This window comes from Brienomyrus brachyistius, chromosome 19 (assembly GCF_023856365.1).
Source record: "Brienomyrus brachyistius isolate T26 chromosome 19, BBRACH_0.4, whole genome shotgun sequence".
Classification (NCBI taxonomy): domain Eukaryota; kingdom Metazoa; phylum Chordata; class Actinopteri; order Osteoglossiformes; family Mormyridae; genus Brienomyrus; species Brienomyrus brachyistius.
The window spans coordinates 16,802,697-16,819,101 of record NC_064551.1 but is presented as its reverse complement, the minus strand read 5'-3'; the positions used below and the strand labels follow the sequence as shown (position 1 = coordinate 16,819,101).

The window sequence follows — 16,405 nt, the reverse complement described above, 5'->3', positions numbered from 1 at the left end:
TCACAAACATTACACATAATCTGTATTTGTCAGTAAATAAAACGAATAACAAAGCTAAAGAGGCCACATGAGTGACTCCAGTTTTGGAACCAAAACTGCATTTAAAATATGATTTCTTTCCCATCGTGGTTCTCGAAAATGGATTATAATTCCCTGCATATATTTCTGGGTTCGATTGCTTTTGCCTCTTTCACAGGGGAAACGCGGACGAACACGTGGGAAAGGCAGGGCACGTAAACGTCCATTTTTAAACGTTGTTTAGCCTTTGAAAATTCAGGCAAGTACATTTATAGAGATTGATTCAGTTTTTTTTTTTTAAATATAAGTTTCAGTGGTATAATGGAAAATAATGGCGAGCGATTCGTGGAGGACCAATATATAATAAAAGAAAATGACTTCGTGGTTTTGCAACGTGGTGATGTTTATAAAGCTGTGCAAATCCTAAAGAAAAGGTAAGTTAACGACAACTGTTAAGTTTGTATTTAATCAGCTGGTTTTGTTGGCTTTGAGATTCGCCGATAAATGTGTTTTTACGTATTATTTCGTTAGGCTATGACTGTCTGGTAAGTTGGTAGGTAGAAAAACGCACTGAAAACCACTTTGTCAGTGTCTTTTGCGTGTTCCTCTGTAAGTGTAAGATTATTACTTACTACATGTATACTTGTACTTGTACAATTTAATCTATCCTGTCAGTTTTCTCACTGTGGTCGATATTGTCATTTAGCTGCTAAGTCAGACTCTTTGGTTTGCGTTTCGCAAACGAACTACTTCACACTATTTGTAATACTATGTGCATTAACATGCGTCTTGAACGTATCTTTATTTTATTGCATTCCTGCGATCGATTTGTTGATGATTATGTTCTTGTCTCGCCCTCTGTTTTGCTGATAGACTTCACTGTGGCCAATTAACCCTAGACGGATGTCTTTAATCGTATTATAAAGTAGCTTGGCGTTGATATCAATATCTCATGTTCCATCCAGGAAGATCATTTTCGAAAAGCAGTGGTTTTTCCTTGACAACGCCATTGGGGAGCTGTACGGGACCACGTTTGATGTGGTGTCGGGCGGATCGCTGCACCCCCGGAGGGCGAAACGGGCAGAGGAGCCTGCAGGTATTCAAGATCATTTCGCCGTTTAAGGACACGAATGCGCAGACGTTTGTGTACCGTGCCCCATATGACTGCCATGAAATATGCCGGTTCTCCGGCTCCTTCATACAGTGTACAATAAAGTAAAGATGAATTAAAATGTATAGCTATAAAAAACATACCCTTATCATTCATACCCGTCAACCAATAATACAACAAACATACAAACAAAAATATTTACAGTGAATAATATACACATCTGTTTGCATGTGTATGTACCATAGCTGTACAGATTACACATACATGCAAATACATATGCATCCTTAAAGCACAAGACCACAACATTAGCAGCAACGGCAAACAAACATATATACATATTTCTGCAGCCAAAGGGAGCCACTGTGCCTGTCGTAGTGCCCGTGTCCTTTTAACATCCATCCATCCATTTTCCAAACCGCTTATCCTACTGGGTCGCAGGGGGTCCGGAGCCTATCCTGGAAGCAATGGGCACGAGGCAGGGAACAACCCAGGATGGGGGGCCAGCCCATCGCAGGGCACACTCACACACCATTCACTCACACACGCACACCTATGGGCAATTTAGCAACTCCAATTAGCCTCAGCATGTTTTTGGACTGTGGGGGGAAACCGGAGTACCCGGAGGAAACCCCACGACGACATGGGGAGAACATGCAAACTCCACACACGTGTGACCCAGGCGGAGACTCGAACCCGGGTCCTTTTAACATGGTTCAATTTAATCTCATTTAACGTTCATGTTTCTTTGCAGAAGTCAAGGAAGCAGGCATGGATAACAGGAACATTGTTGATGATGGGAAGTCGCAGAAGCTCACAAGAGAGGATATCGAGACCTTAAAGGAACAAGGCTTGAAGGGGCAGGTACACAAAGACTGCTTTTCCTAATGACCTGGAGCAAGCTTTCAATCCGGAGAGTGTTCCGGTCTCTGAAATGTTCCCCTCAGTTTCGATGACCAGGGGGCTGAAGCAAATTTAAAAAATACGTGGCTGTCCACCAGATTTTGGTTGACTGCTGCTGAGGCAGATACACATGAATGAAATTTGTGCTTGTTTATATACCTTAAATGTTCTTGATGTTTTAAGATTCTGCTGGACTGACACGTATGCCATGTGCTGAAAACCACGATGGCCTCATTTCCCCTCTAGGAAATTGTGCAGCAGCTTGTAGAGAACAGTACGACATTCAGGGATAAAACGGAGTTTGCACAGGAGAAATACATCAAGAAGAAGAAAAGGAAGTGAGTGTTGATTTTGATGGTGCTTCGCATGAACGAGAGCCCTTAGCATTCGGCGTGAGCTGGTACAGATCTTCTGCGCTGTTTCCACAGGTACGAAAGTGCCCTAACCATACTGAAGCCTTCTGCTCGCATCATGGCCCTGATGTACTACGGCAGGGAACCTGGAAAAATATGGTATGTGTGCCGAAGCGGGAAGGTATGTGAATTTCAGAGCAGTGAGAAGCAGGCTGGTGTCCAGCTCGGCCTGCACTGGTAGGTTAGGTTATGCATGTGTTTGGAGGTTATGCTGCCAGTTCAGTAATGGGGACCACTTTGATAGCTAGCATTTTAGCATTAGCGTATTTGGAAGCTATTCCGTACCTTCGTTTTGGCCGTATAAACATGCCATGAATGGGGAAAGGATACAAATGCAGAATTATAGTACAAGATAAGTTAACTACTAAGAACTTTAGCTTGGAAAAGTGCTGCCAAGGTGTATCGGAAGTTCTGTAAACCTCAAATTACATGACCAGATTGAGACAGAACATGCAGTCAAGGCACTGATATCTCCCAAGAGAGAACCTAGTAAGGAATTTAAACCTAAGTGGAAAAAGACAAAAGGGTGTCTAGTGGCAAAGCGGCCTGTTTCACCCTGTTGCAAGTGAGCAGTAGGAAGTGAGCTGGAGAGAATCAGTGCTGGGGAATGAGGTTAGTTAGGGGGAAAAGTGTCGGTGTTCTCAGAAGATGTGAGTCTGAAGTTGCTCCTTAAAGCTTGCGAGGACCTCTGGCGACTGGATGGAATTGGGCAGCTCATTTCACCGCATGTTATACCTCTGGTATGGAAATTGATGGAATCACCATTTGCCTGTCGATCACCAAAGACACGGTGGATCATAAGGCCTGGTGAAATGTCCCTTAGTGTCGCTGGGCTGGGTTTCCGCTCCGCAGTGCCTGGGCTGTGATCATAACCTGAAATTATATCTCCAGGCCATAAGAAAGAGAAGCATATAAGGAAAGTCTGCCGGATGATAAACACACAAGAGTCAACCGGAACAAAAGTCATTTGTCAGCAATGAACGTTTTACTGTGTCAGACTATAATAGTAAATTTTAATAAGTAATATTAAGCCTGGATAATGAGGCTGGACTGTCCATGATTAAATAGTAAGTACAAACCAGCAGGGGGACCAAAACCAAAATAGCCTCATTCATTTTAACTTTAATATTCCAAGCCATGAATATTTGATCACATCTCTCATAATGCAGTACTCTAATCCTGTTTTGATACCTTTTGGTCTCCTTCCCCTTTTCTACCAATGTACTGCAGGTGCTGGTGCAAAACTCGTGCCTAATTTGGAACCATTCTGTGCTTTTTCCACTGCCAATCAACTGGTGCCGCCCCCGAAAAAGCCAGCACCACAGAATAGCTTGTCTGAAAATGTGAACCTATGACGTTGGCGTATGGGGAGGGGTTACAGTGCACCGTAAACAGTACCAGAGCTGCACTTATTTCCAGTGTTGGATGTTTTGATTCATGCTGAAAACAGAGCTGGAGAAAGCAGGCTACATTCGTAATACGGAGCAAATTATTAAGAATAAAAATCACGTCAACGCCTGGGTAAACCTGACTTGATTCGCAAGTGGCGGATACTTAAAATCCCCACGATTTCTCTCCCACTGGCACCAGCGTCGCTTAGGCTTTGCTGTGACCGCAGCCCCTTGCGTATCAGAAGCTGCAGCGTGTGCGCAGAACAGCTCAAGCTAGCGACTCCCAAATCATCCCAAACCATTATATTCTGTACGCCGATGTGGCTAGGTGACAGAGCTAACCTTTGTTTTGCCAGCAGTTTTATTGATATGCAATCATATAAACTCACATTATTGGCTGAATCCATCAAACCCGAACGTCTTCTTTTAATATGTATTTGTATTACAGTCATGCTGTGGTGGTATTTAAGTTCTGCTGTGCATTACTGACTGACGATTGCATTTTCATACGCTATTAATGTATTGAAGTACTTCCACAGAACTGATGCTTTCGCTGTTTATTTTAACAATCTAGTAATCAAGTAATTGTGACAGGTTCTACTTCGGTTTAATGTTTACTTCCTATTTTTCCGGGCCTGTCCCCTGGGGTCCCTCCCCCCCCCCCCAGCTACCTGCGATACGACACGCTGGCCCAGATGCTGTCCCTGGGGAACGTCCACGCCGGCAGCAAGGTCCTTGTGTTTGAGACGTGTGCGGGCCTGGTGCTGGGGGCAGTCATGGAGAGAATGGGAGGTACGATACATCAGGCCTTCGTACAGTTACCCTGACAGTGATGGTGGTGATAAGCGCTGGACGATGCCGGGAGCAGAGTCATGGGCATGTGACACTGAGCAGGTGTCACCTTTCACGAACTAGGTTGGTTGCAATTCAGCCTTAGAGAATTAATATCTCGGTTAAAAACAGGCTGTTGCATTTGTTAGCTGTTCCGCATTTGACTTTCTGGTTCGGCTTTGCAAGCCTTCGTGTGGCGGCTTCTCGCGTCCATGCTGTGTGCTGTATCCTCGGGTGTCTGAAGCCAGATACTGTGGTATCTGACACTCTGGTTCTTGCTCTCGGCCCGGCCAGGCTACGGTTCCGTGATCCAGATGTACCCCGGGGGGGGACCGACTCGCGCGGCCACCGACAGCTTCGGCTTCCCAACGCGGTTCCAGCAGACGCTGCACGAGTTCCCGCTGTGTAAAGTAAACGCCCTGCTGGCCGGGACGCTCTCGCTGGACGAAGAGGCGAAAGGTGCTGGGGGGGAACCCAGCAGTCAGTCCGATGCAGCGTTGGGGGACCGGGAAGAGGGCAGAGCTGAGGACATGGAGACCAGTGCCGCAGGACCTGAGAACGAGAACAAGGAGAAGGAGAGAGCCAAGGAGAGTAAGGTAAGTCCCCTTGACCACAGCGATATGTGATGTCACACTTCATTAATAAAGGTAGTATAAATGGCAGGTAATGACATCGGTGCAGATGCCTCAGTCTGCAGAGGGTGAACCTACTGCTTCTAGGTCACAGTGAGTTTTTTACCAGTTTGGTTAAATTAAAGCACAGGTTTGCATTAAAGTTATGCAAAGCAGCAATTTTAAAGATTAATACAGAAGTTTTAATGTTAGCAATTTCATATGAAAGTTATATATTTTTCTGATTTTTTTTTTATGTTAAAATGAAAGCTAAAGTAACTAGTAGTAATAAGTCTGTTTGGGTTTTTGTTCTTAAGGTTGTCAGCGCCTGATTGTGTTACGATGATCACCTGCTATGCCGTAAAACTGTTTGGTAATGCCCTGTTGTATCACAGGCCCAGGAGAAGAAGACCAAAATGGAGGAGAAGAGGAAGAAACTGAGTGCTGCTGCCGCCCTGCTGGAAGGGAGGAATGCCGACGGGTAAGTGTTTGTATGTTCCCAGCAATGCAATGCAGTGACCTCGTTGCTTCTCCTTGACCTTTCCTCTGCCTGGGACTTGAACCTGAAGCCTGTAGATTATGAATTAATGTCTAACCTTGAAAGTAGCTACACTCCTTGACTAATAACCAGTTTTAGTTGGTAATTAATTAGCGAGGTATGAAATATTGACACGTCTTGAATATCTGAGCGCCTTTTCTGGTGTTGCTGTCATTATTTAATGTTTGTTTGCTGCTAGACCATGCTGGCGGCTCTGTTATCCTCAGGTGGTTGTTTTTCTTTTATTAGTTTGTTTATGGTTGGTGCCTCACTGTGTTGATGTTGCTGCTGTCCTCAGGTTGTTATTCGTTTGCCGTTTATTTTCGCTGCCGGACCGTGCTGATGGCTCCACCCTCCACAGATTGTTGTTCTTTGTTTATTTGCTTGCTGTTTGTTTGCTGCCAGACCATGCTCACAGCTCCACCCTCCACAGATTGCTGTTCTTTGTTTATTTGCTTGCTGTTTATGTTCGCTGCCAGACCATGCTCACAGCTCCACCCTCCACAGATTGTTGTTCTTTGTTTGCCGTTTATGTTCGCTACCAGACCATGCTCACAGCTCCGCTCTCCCCCAGGCTGCTGATCGCCAGCCGGTTCCAGCCCTGCCCTGTCCTGCTCAGCCTCCTGAAGCTCATCGCCCCCTCCAGGCCCTTCGTTGTTTACTGCCAGTACAGAGAGGTAATATGAGCAACGCCTGGGCACCTTTTTCACCTGCTGTCACCGTGTGGCTTTTTCATCTTCTGGAGTTTATCCTGGTTTAATCCACAGCCGTTGATTGAGTGCTACAGCAAACTGCGGGAGCTGGGGGGAGTGATAAACCTCAGGCTGTCGGAGACCTGGCTCAGGCACTACCAGGTGAGGCGGCACTGCGTGTCCTAGTGCGCCTGCATGCCTCTGCATACCCACTTGCACTTCTTTCCTGATTTAATGTACCAATTAGCATATAGTGGTTAACAGTGGTGCACCGAAATCCCTCATGCTTCAGTATGGAAAATGGCTGACTGTTCAATGCCGTCATCTGTAATGGTTTAGCAAAGTCTTTTATTATGGTGCCTGCAACTTTGAATATTGACTGAAGTCTATAAGACTGAAGCATCAGATAGATGGTTTAGGTTGAGGTTTGGTGATGCTCCTTGTGTCAGGACCCCCCCCCCCACACACACACACACACACCCACCCACCCATTATACATGAGTGGCCAGATCAAAACCCATGTGCGTATTAAAGGTGTGGCTAGGTTCTGGGCCCGTTTAATGCTGCTGTGGGTTTGTGTGAAGGTGCTACCCAACAGAACACACCCAGTGCTGCTGATGAGCGGGGCCGGAGGGTACCTTCTGAGCGGGACCACCATCGAATGCGACCCACCTGCCGCATCGTGCAGCCAGAGACCCGACGAGCCGACCGCAAAGAGGAGGAAGCTTCACGCCTCCGAGGGTTGATGTTTCGTTTCGTTTTATTTCGTGAGAGAGTATTTATTATTATTTTGGTTCTTAAGTGAAAGCTCCCTCGTCTGCCTTCTCCATGGAAACAGCATTTGGAAACCGTACTCTGATCATTCCGTTTAAAGTCGTTACGGTTTGAAACGTGGTTTGAAATGAGTGCTGAGCAGTGAGGGATTCGCTGTAACGACGCTGCTTCTGAGAGCTGGATTCACCTGCAGACCTCGGCCGTGACTTTTACCTTCTTTTCCAAAGCTTAGAATTTGTTTTGGTCCCAGAACAATGAATTTTATTTAATGCAAGAAAAACAGATTAGGTTAAGAACACAGTTATGTCACTAAATTGTCATGCCAGTTTTTTTTCTTTTGTTTTTAAACCCATTAAAATTGTACACAAAACAGCCTGACCACCACTCGTTATTTAAGATGCACTGCTTGTCGAAGGTCAGCTGTGGATGCCTTTCCCATCGTATCGTCGCTGCTGGTTCTCATCGGGGTCATTCTCGCTCCTTTTCGTGAATCTTCTCCGCGATCTTCTGTAGCTCAATGTCCATCGCCGCCAGGTTCTCCAGCTCCTTCTCCTGGAACAAGGGAACAGAAGAACCGTTTCACTTAAGCTGTGTCACACAATCAAAGACAAATTCAGTGGTCTCTCAACATTTCTGCTGCCGCCTTTGGTGGAGAATTAAGCATTAAAAATTTAAATGCATTTTAAATTTGCATTACATCAAAAGAGATGTCTTGATATGTAATGAAGCGCTGACGATGTGAGGAGGGTGAAAAAACTGTAAAAAGGAGAAATGCCCAATGGCATTATGGGAGGAGCGGGTCAAAAACCATGAGCGAAACCAACAGTAAAACTAATGTATATTCCCACAGTGAGAACTTGAGGAGCTGCAGGAGGCACATGTTCGTGGATGTTTCCCCTTCAGATGTATCACTGCCTCTGCTAAGTCTGGCCAATTAGTATGACGGCTTAAGAAAATCACAATGCAGAACCATGTACCCTAAGATTTTAATTACATCATGCCTCTAGGCCCCCCTCCCCCTTTTTTCCCTCTGTTTTTTTATTCCCCTTTGTAGAAAAGGTCGTCTTCACGATTTCCCTGTTCAAGTACATACCCCTGACTCCGGAATCTGGTCGTTACTATGTTGCTTTTCGAAACACTGCAAAGCAACCGCTTCGTTTAACTTTGTAGCTGTTTACAAAGTTAAATGGCTGTAGATCTGTATTACAGCAGTGGTAATTTATATATTGTGTATAAGATTTACAATTAAAAATATCACTTTTGAAGACTACATGTACATGTATGACAACAAAAAAATAACACGACGTTAATGGATTTTTCCTGCGAAACCATATTTTCCTATTGTTCAGCAAGTCAGATGTCGTCCTTAAAGAATATAACCTTATTGGTCGTAATATTTCAACAGAAACAACATGAGTCCTAGGTAGGGTCTGCGTGGCGTTACCTCTTCAGGAGTGAGAGGCCGATGGTGTAGACTCCTACTTTTCTGCGGCTGCAGAATTCCAGGGACCCCTGCTTTCTTGTGATTCAGGAGTTTGGCCAGTTCCACCATCTCGCTGCTCAGGTGTGGCCTGGTCTCTTGGAGGTGGGGTGGGTCGGTCTCCACAGCAGCTTGTCTTCCGCCCCACCAGTCCAGGTCCGCTTGATTGCTCTCCTCCATCTCTCCTCGTGCGGGGCTGTGCTTCCACCACGCAGGGTGATGGTACTCCTGCTCCTCCCAAGGGGATCGCTCCTCTTCCTCCTCCTCGCTCTGGCCTTCAGCCCCATCCCCCCTTTTTACAAGGAATCTGAGGACCTTTGCTTTATCTTCTTGCAGTTCCTCTCCCTCATCTTTGTCCGATTCATCATGGTGAGGGATCTCATCCCCGTAGGAATAGCGTCTCTCTTCTAAATGATAATGCCTTTTACTCAGGTCTTCATCACCCTTCAAGTTGTGTCGCTTATAGTCATCCTCAAGCATCTCACTTGACTGATCCTCCTTTTTCCTTCTGTAATATGGCTTTTCTCTCTCATCCTCCTCACCTTCATCGGGTATGTTTCTCCTTTCTTCCTCCTCTGAAGAATCTCCTTTTCTTCTCTCTTTATGTGGGTGGTATGTATGAGTAGGTCTCCAAATTCTCTTTGCTTTGGCTTCATCATCCTCTGAAAATTCATGATTCCTTTCTTGCATGCTTAGTAAGTCCTGGTCTTCCTCTTCAGAAGAACCTCTCTTCCGCTTGTTCTTGAGGTCCTGAACTTCATGAGCTAGATTCCAGACTTGTTTCTCTTCATCTTCATCTTCCTCTGGATCTATATAGTGTTCGTCTTCATAAGAGTCTCCACTTCTCCTGTGCTTCTTGTGATGGTATCTGTGAGTTGGCTTCCATATGCGTTTCTCTCTGTCTTCAGTTTCTTCTTCTGAGGCTTCATCTTCATAAGAGTCTCCACTTCTCCTGTGCTTCTTGTGATGGTATCTGTGAGTTGGCTTCCATATGCGTTTCTCTCTGTCTTCAGTTTCTTCTTCTGAGGCTTCATCTTCATAAGAGTCTCCACTTCTCCTGTGCTTCTTGTGATGGTATCTGTGAGTTGGCTTCCATATGCGTTTCTCTCTCTCTTCAGTCTCACTTTCTTCTGACTTTTCTGACGCTCCTTCTTCAAATGAGTCTCCACTTCTCCTGTGCTTGTTCTGATGGTGGCCATGTGCCGGTCCCCAGATTTCCCTGGTGTTTTCATCGTTGTCCTCGGTGTCGGACCTCTTTTCTTCGGGGGGCTCTCTGCTCCTCTGATCACTGTGGACAGATACCTCCCTGACCACCTCATCATTTTGGTGGCTGTGTTTAGATGCTCCATCTTCCTCATCGTCATTTGCGTGGTAATCCGTGCTTCTTTTTTCCTCAGAGCTTGTGATGGTTTCCTGGCTCCCTCCGTTTTGAAGGTGGTGCTCATCCTCTTGAAGTGCCTTTAAGAAGTTCTCCGCATACTCTGCCTCCTCTGTGTCCCCTTGTGGGTCTCCTCCCCTGATGTTTGTCACCTCTGCTTGCCGTCTGACCTCATCCTGCTCTTGGCTTCTCCTTCCCTCAAATGGGGCAGTTTCTTCTTCTCTCTTCTTTTCAGTTTCATGTTTTAACCCTGCAGTTACATATCCAGACATGAATATTCAGCATTAGCCGATGCTAAAAGTCACATTGTTAAGATTAATGATATATTGAACTTGTATGGTAATTGTAGCTAATTGCAATGAACTGACTTCATCCACGGCTCATGGTAAATGATGTTAGACCACAAACTGAAAACCATAACATTTATAGTAAACACACTGCAGTAACACACTATAGTAAATACTGCAGAGTCTATGTTTGTAATATAAAAAATAATCCAAACAATGACAAATGGGTTGGGGTCATTCCGGAATGCGTTCATCAGTTTCAAACCAAATCGGGAAATAGAACTGGAGTTGGAATTTAAATCTTCCTGAAATTCTAACTCATTTCCAGTTCTGTTCCCCATAGTTTTTTTTTTTTCAATCCCAGCTCCATTTCCTAATTTGGAATGGAACTGATGAATGCATTCTGGAATGGACCTACACTTAGAATAATATTGTTTGTCACAAAACATGATATTATCTAGATTTTAGTCTCAGTTTTCACAGCGTGCCATTCCTTTGTGCATCTTCAGGGCCACAAATTGCACGAATTAACATGAACTGAAGATGAAAGGAAGATTTGGCTTAACTAGGCAGACGATAATTCTGTTGGGACTATCGCAACCAGCTGCACTTTTAATGTCAAGTTGTGATAAAGTTGCTCAATATAACCAAGGCTGGATTATATTTGTCGAAAAGTGAAAGAATTTTGCATTGATATGCTTTCCTGCATACTGGTTGCAGTCTATGTTTGTAATATAAAAATAATCCAAACAATCAAGGTGCGTTGAGATTATTAACACTAAGTCCTTTTATAATTGCGCGTCGCTTTGATCAATCTGTAAAGAAGTACATAAAATCTAAATGGCAGTACTTCTGTACTTAGTTGCTACAAGATATGTAACAGTCCTGAACAACAGTTTTGCAAGACTGCCCTGTAGATACTATGTAATCTCAGTGGACTGCAGCAGACCTGTATGCACCCATTAAACACTATGCAGTCTGACAGCATCTTCTCCAGCTTTACTGGAATGAGCACAGAGACTGAACAATCACATGCGTTTAGGGCTTCAAAGACCACTGAACGAAGCCAAGTGTCCCTACGTTGTATTTCCATGGGTGTATGTATAAGGGAGACAATACAATATTGCATGTTAATATCTTGATCCAGTACTGCTTACAGATGTACCTGGGCATTCGTTAGACACTCAGCCTAGTCGACTCTTTGATAGAACGTATGTCTGTAATGTGCTTTTTATCTCATTTTGCTATGGACATGAGCGTCTTTTAAATAATTTGCATTGTAAATATATATGAAACACTAGCAAGTGTGTTTGCAGTTATACACAGTATGCATTAAAGCCCTTTCGAAACGTTGCAACCTAATATACACACGCTTTAAAACTGATATAGGTATAATGTATTAAAACCGATCGTTTCCACAGCAGAGGCGGACGATACAGAAGTACGCTGCGGCCAGTGTACCTGCTCTTAAGAAATCCCTGCATTGAGGATGCACTGGCGGAGCGTTTGCCTTGGAAAGAGCCTTGGACAAGACTTCAACCACGCAGCGCGTCGCCTGAAAGGAAATATGTCTCAACAAATATAATATTCGTGCAGAAACACTACTTCTGTCTGAAACCATCGGCATATCGGTTCATATTACGTACCAATTCCTGTCCCGTTTTCTCTTGCCCAACAGGAACGGATAGTTTGCCTGCAAATCATATATTTTTCACAGAACAGATTTCATGGACACCCACATCCATAAAAATTGCTTCCATAAAAAAACAAAGATTTTTTGAGTGCTAATAAAATATCTAAATTACAAATAGCTGAACACGAATAAAAATATCAGTGTTACATAATATCAAGTACGTCGAACTAGTTACACAACATATAGATGTAAGTAGTCCTCGGGTGTTTTTCGCCCTGCCAAAACATTTGTAAATGAAAAACTGGAAAGATAACAGTGTAATTCAGAGATGAGCACTTGCTCATCAAAGATTTGCCCTGTAGTACATAGCTGCTCGCCATGGTCCTGAAACACGTTCGTCTACCGAAAAAAGGCGCACCGGCTTGCGTGAACGCCGCTTAACCACGATTACCTACCTCCGATGAAGGTTACCGCCAGGGCGAGGACAAAAGCAACTTTCATGCTGCAGAATATTATGCCAGATTCTTTAATTTAACTTTTAGTGCGGCGTTTTGTTTTTTTGTTTTTGTAAAAAAAACAATATTTAAAGTCAAACCAAGGGGGGCAAATTCCCTGTCGCCCCGGCAGCACCCCAGCAAAACCTGCGCCCAGCGCCGCTCAGCCCAGCCCGGCTTACTACCGCTGCCGAGAGGCGTCTGCGCTAATATACTAAGGCGGGGGGGGGATGGGGGGGCACACCAGCTTACCATGCTGGGGGTGGCATTTTTCTTATCGGAGGCTGCGTCACGAAGTCATCGTTAAGAGAGAAACTATTCGTGCATCTCCCCTGTCCTTCCATGAATTCACCATCTGCTACTTTAACTCTCACATATGTTTGTTCCGTACGGTTTTTCTTTTCTTCTAATTCTTTTTTCATTAAATTTGTTGGGGTAATTATTCTGATACAATATTCCTGCGTGATCGTGGAACGGAAATAACTAAACTACCGCCAAATCTCATTTTACTAAATGTAGCTCCTTGTAAAACAATTGTGGATTGACAAAGATACTTATCCCAAAAACATAGTAAATCTGGATGCCTTATTTCTTGTGTTTTTCTGACGTTAACATACATATGTCTGCATAACCTGACAGTCTTAATATGGAAAAATTATCTTTTCCCAGGTGAGTTTTGAATTTCACCCTGTTAAGTAGCTTGCGGGGGTAAAAAACTTGATTTTAAATCACAAAATGTTTCATATGAGAGTACAAATGTTCATGTTAAGACTGATACAATGGTCTCACTTACTGTCGCATTATATCAGTTTATATAGCTTAGGTTCAATAAAAGGTAATGAAAGCACTTAGTTACTCTAATTGACTTTGTATTGCTGCTATTTCCTTTGTCTTTGATTGTCTGTCCCCCCCACTACGAATTGCTTATCAAATTCAGGGTCACTGCAAGCCTGGGGCATAACACAGCAAGCATAGGAAACAATACAGGACAAACCCTGGCAGGAATATGAGCTATACACAGATCCAGGGTGAGAATCGAACCCACAACCCTGTAGGAATGGAGACGCAATGATGTCCAAAATATGTACATTTACAAATAATAGAATGAGCCTTTATATATATATATATATATATATATATATATCATATATTGTATATATTACAGTAAATGGAACTGAAGTTAACATTTAACGTGGCTCATTGTGGTTGTTGATACATTCACTGGTGTTTTTACTGAAGGTTCTTGTAGAGCAGAGTCCCGCATTAATTAAAGCTGTGTAGTTCAAATAAATCCGTTTATTGCTAAAGATCTCTACGAGTTTATTGAGCACTCATAAACCAAAACACGTGATTCTCCTGCTCCAGGGTTTCCAGCAAGAACAAAATGTCATGGCAAGACATTGAGAATGTGCACTGGTGTCCTGATTTAATTTTTGGATTTCAGCACCCAGGATGCAGGAAATTTCAGAAGCAGGGGCTGAGGTGAAACATCACTGTTGTTTTTTTTTTTCTTCCAATTTTCTACATCATCTTTTTTTCCCAGATGAAAATCCAGTTCTGGAATATTTGATAAGATAACAATGGGTGAGGTGTGAGGCTCGGAGTGTTAGGATGCTGTGTTTGTGATCGCTGCCTGTTCAGATTCCAAGGCCAGCAGAGTTATTCCATCAATGGAACATCACTCCCTTGAGCAAGACCCTGAACCCCCAATTGTTCCAGAGACTGGCTGACCCTGCCTTCTCAAAATGTCAGTGTACCCACTGGATATTCTCATCATCAAGCTGGATGTAACCCTACCATGAAAGATGCATGTGAGGTAGGTAAGGAGCATGCAAGGATTACAGTGTGTAAGGAGCATGCATGAACGGATTACAGTGTGTAAGGAGCATGCACCGATTACAGTGTGTAAGGAGCATGCAAGGATTACAGTGTGTAAGGAGCATGCACTGATTACAGTGTGTAAGGAGCAGGCACTGATTACAGTGTGTAAGGAGCATGCACTGATTACAGTGTAAGGAGCAGGCACTGATTACAGTGTGTAAGGAGCATGCACTGAGTACAGTGTGTAAGGAGCAGGCACCGATTACAGTGTGTAAGGAGCATGCAAGGATTACAGTGTGTAAGGAGCATGCACTGATTACAGTGTGTAAGGAGCATGCACTGATTACAGTGTGTAAGGAGCAGGCACTGATTACAGTGTGTAAGGAGCATGCACTGATTACAGTGTGTAAGGAGCATGCACTGAGTACAGTGTGTAAGGAGCAGGCACTGATTACAGTGTGTAAGGAGCATGCACTGATTACAGTGTGTAAGGAGCATGCACTGATTACAGTGTGTAAGGTGCATGCACTGATTACAGTCCGTTGCCACACTGACCACACAGCAAACCACCTCAGGGATGATTACCTGAGTGCAGCCGTGTGGCAGGTGATACCTCAGCACCACACTAGTCTGAATGGACCAATGTGAGTTTTATTTCCCAGTGACTGGAGTGCAAATCCTACCACCAACTCCCAAGTTATTCCCTGTAAATTGAAGGGCTGGATGTAGATTAACATCATACACAGGATGAAGCAATTTTAGGTTAAGGGCCCAACAAAGTAAAATCACTACAGGCATTCACAGGATTTGAGCCAGCAACCTTCTGATCGCTGGCACAGATTCCTAGCCTCATAGCCACCACTCTGCCCTATCTGTGTGAGATGACCAGATATTTGGTCTCCTATTTAATGCAACACATACAGCTGAATTTCCCAGTGATGTCCCTGATAAACACCCGACTCTGTTATATTTTTAAATTCTGCTTTCCACGGGCTGGTATCCCCTCCTGGGTGTCCTCTGCCCCCCTGTCCAGTGCTTCCTGACACGTCTCCAGCCCCAGCATGACCCTGCATCAGTTACACATTTATGAAAAATGGATAGATGGGTGGTTTCCATGGTTGCAGAAATAATAAAAAAATAAAGCGATACTGCCACATTCACCACTGTATTCCTGACCTCCCCCTCTCCGTGGGGAGAGAGGCGAGTGAAGACAGCTGTGGGTGTAGCAGCTCTCAGAAAGCTCTTCTTAAACTGCTCTCCTTCTTTTGGATGTACAGGATTGTACAAAGATAGGCTGTCCCTTAGGGACTCTTAGCTGAAAGCTCTCTTCTGTCAAATATGGAGCGACTCTCCTCTGTCGTGTCTGAAACGCCACAGGTTTGACATTCACATGTAACTTTGCTACCTCTGTAATCATTATTGCATCCTCATCCCCATTGCATCACCGATTTGTTGTCCACTTGCTCTCATATTGCACTTGTCTCTTATTCTGCTACCATTTGCACTGACCCTCTATGCAGTTGTCTCCTCTCATGCAACTGCGGCATAAGATTTTTTCTGTTACCCTCCAAACACGCGTGACAAAGAAACTTGAAAGTTGAAGTGAATAATGATATATATTAACATTGATACTGAGATATGCATCAGCTGTAATCATCGATGATGAGCCTATCCTAGAGACTATAGGGACAAGGTGCAGAACGACCCAAAATGGGGCACACCATTCGCTCACACATGCATACCTACAGGTAGTTTTGTGTCACTCAACTTCAGCATGTGTTTGGACTGTGAGGGGGACCAGAATACCCAGAGGCAACCCCACAACAACACAGGGAGAACATGCAAACTCCACACGCATGGAGCCATGGCAGAGACTCGAACCCGGGTCCCAGAATGGTGAGCAGCGCTGTACCACCTCGGCTTCAGTGCTTTTATATTCAATCTATTTTTATACAGAATCTTTCACAACACAGCAACCCCAAGGCACTTGACAGGGGTGTCTAGCAATCCATTACTACATCATTTTCCTATAC

At 44.2% G+C, this 16,405-nt stretch overlaps 2 protein-coding genes across 2 annotated transcripts; one reads left to right on the top strand and one right to left on the bottom strand.

The window, feature by feature from the left end:
- Window positions 1-203: 203 nt before the first annotated feature.
- On the top strand, window positions 204-7,657 carry trmt6 (tRNA methyltransferase 6 non-catalytic subunit). The gene is made up of 11 exons (XM_048985319.1): window positions 204-452; window positions 984-1,114; window positions 1,881-1,990; window positions 2,276-2,367; window positions 2,458-2,541; window positions 4,501-4,625; window positions 4,959-5,260; window positions 5,671-5,756; window positions 6,388-6,490; window positions 6,581-6,667; window positions 7,090-7,657. Exons 1-11 carry the CDS (start codon window positions 340-342, stop codon window positions 7,249-7,251), a joined length of 1,395 nt encoding a protein of 464 aa, XP_048841276.1. The 5' UTR covers window positions 204-339; the 3' UTR covers window positions 7,252-7,657.
- Window positions 7,658-7,697: 40 nt separating this feature from the next.
- On the bottom strand, window positions 7,698-12,728 carry chgb (chromogranin B). The gene is made up of 5 exons (XM_048985318.1): window positions 12,513-12,728; window positions 12,071-12,117; window positions 11,886-11,979; window positions 8,724-10,387; window positions 7,698-7,831 (listed from the first exon to the last, which is right to left on the bottom strand). Exons 1-5 carry the CDS (start codon window positions 12,556-12,558, stop codon window positions 7,748-7,750), a joined length of 1,935 nt encoding a protein of 644 aa, XP_048841275.1. The 5' UTR covers window positions 12,559-12,728; the 3' UTR covers window positions 7,698-7,747.
- Window positions 12,729-16,405: the final 3,677 nt, after the last annotated feature.

Coding starts and splice junctions, on each gene's coding strand:
- chgb (XM_048985318.1), bottom strand. CDS start 12,558: ATGAAAGTTGCTTTTGTCCTCGCCCTGGCGGTAACCTTCATCGGAG. Junction 11,980..12,070: donor AGAAAACGGGACAGGAATTG/GTACGTAATATG, acceptor ATTTCCTTTCAG/GCGACGCGCTGCGTGGTTGA. Junction 7,832..8,723: donor GGCCTCTCACTCCTGAAGAG/GTAACGCCACGC, acceptor CCCTTGTTCCAG/GAGAAGGAGCTGGAGAACCT.
- trmt6 (XM_048985319.1), top strand. CDS start 340: ATGGAAAATAATGGCGAGCGATTCGTGGAGGACCAATATATAATAAAA. Junction 1,115..1,880: donor ACGGGCAGAGGAGCCTGCAG/GTATTCAAGATC, acceptor GTTTCTTTGCAG/AAGTCAAGGAAGCAGGCATG. Junction 4,626..4,958: donor AGTCATGGAGAGAATGGGAG/GTACGATACATC, acceptor CGGCCCGGCCAG/GCTACGGTTCCGTGATCCAG.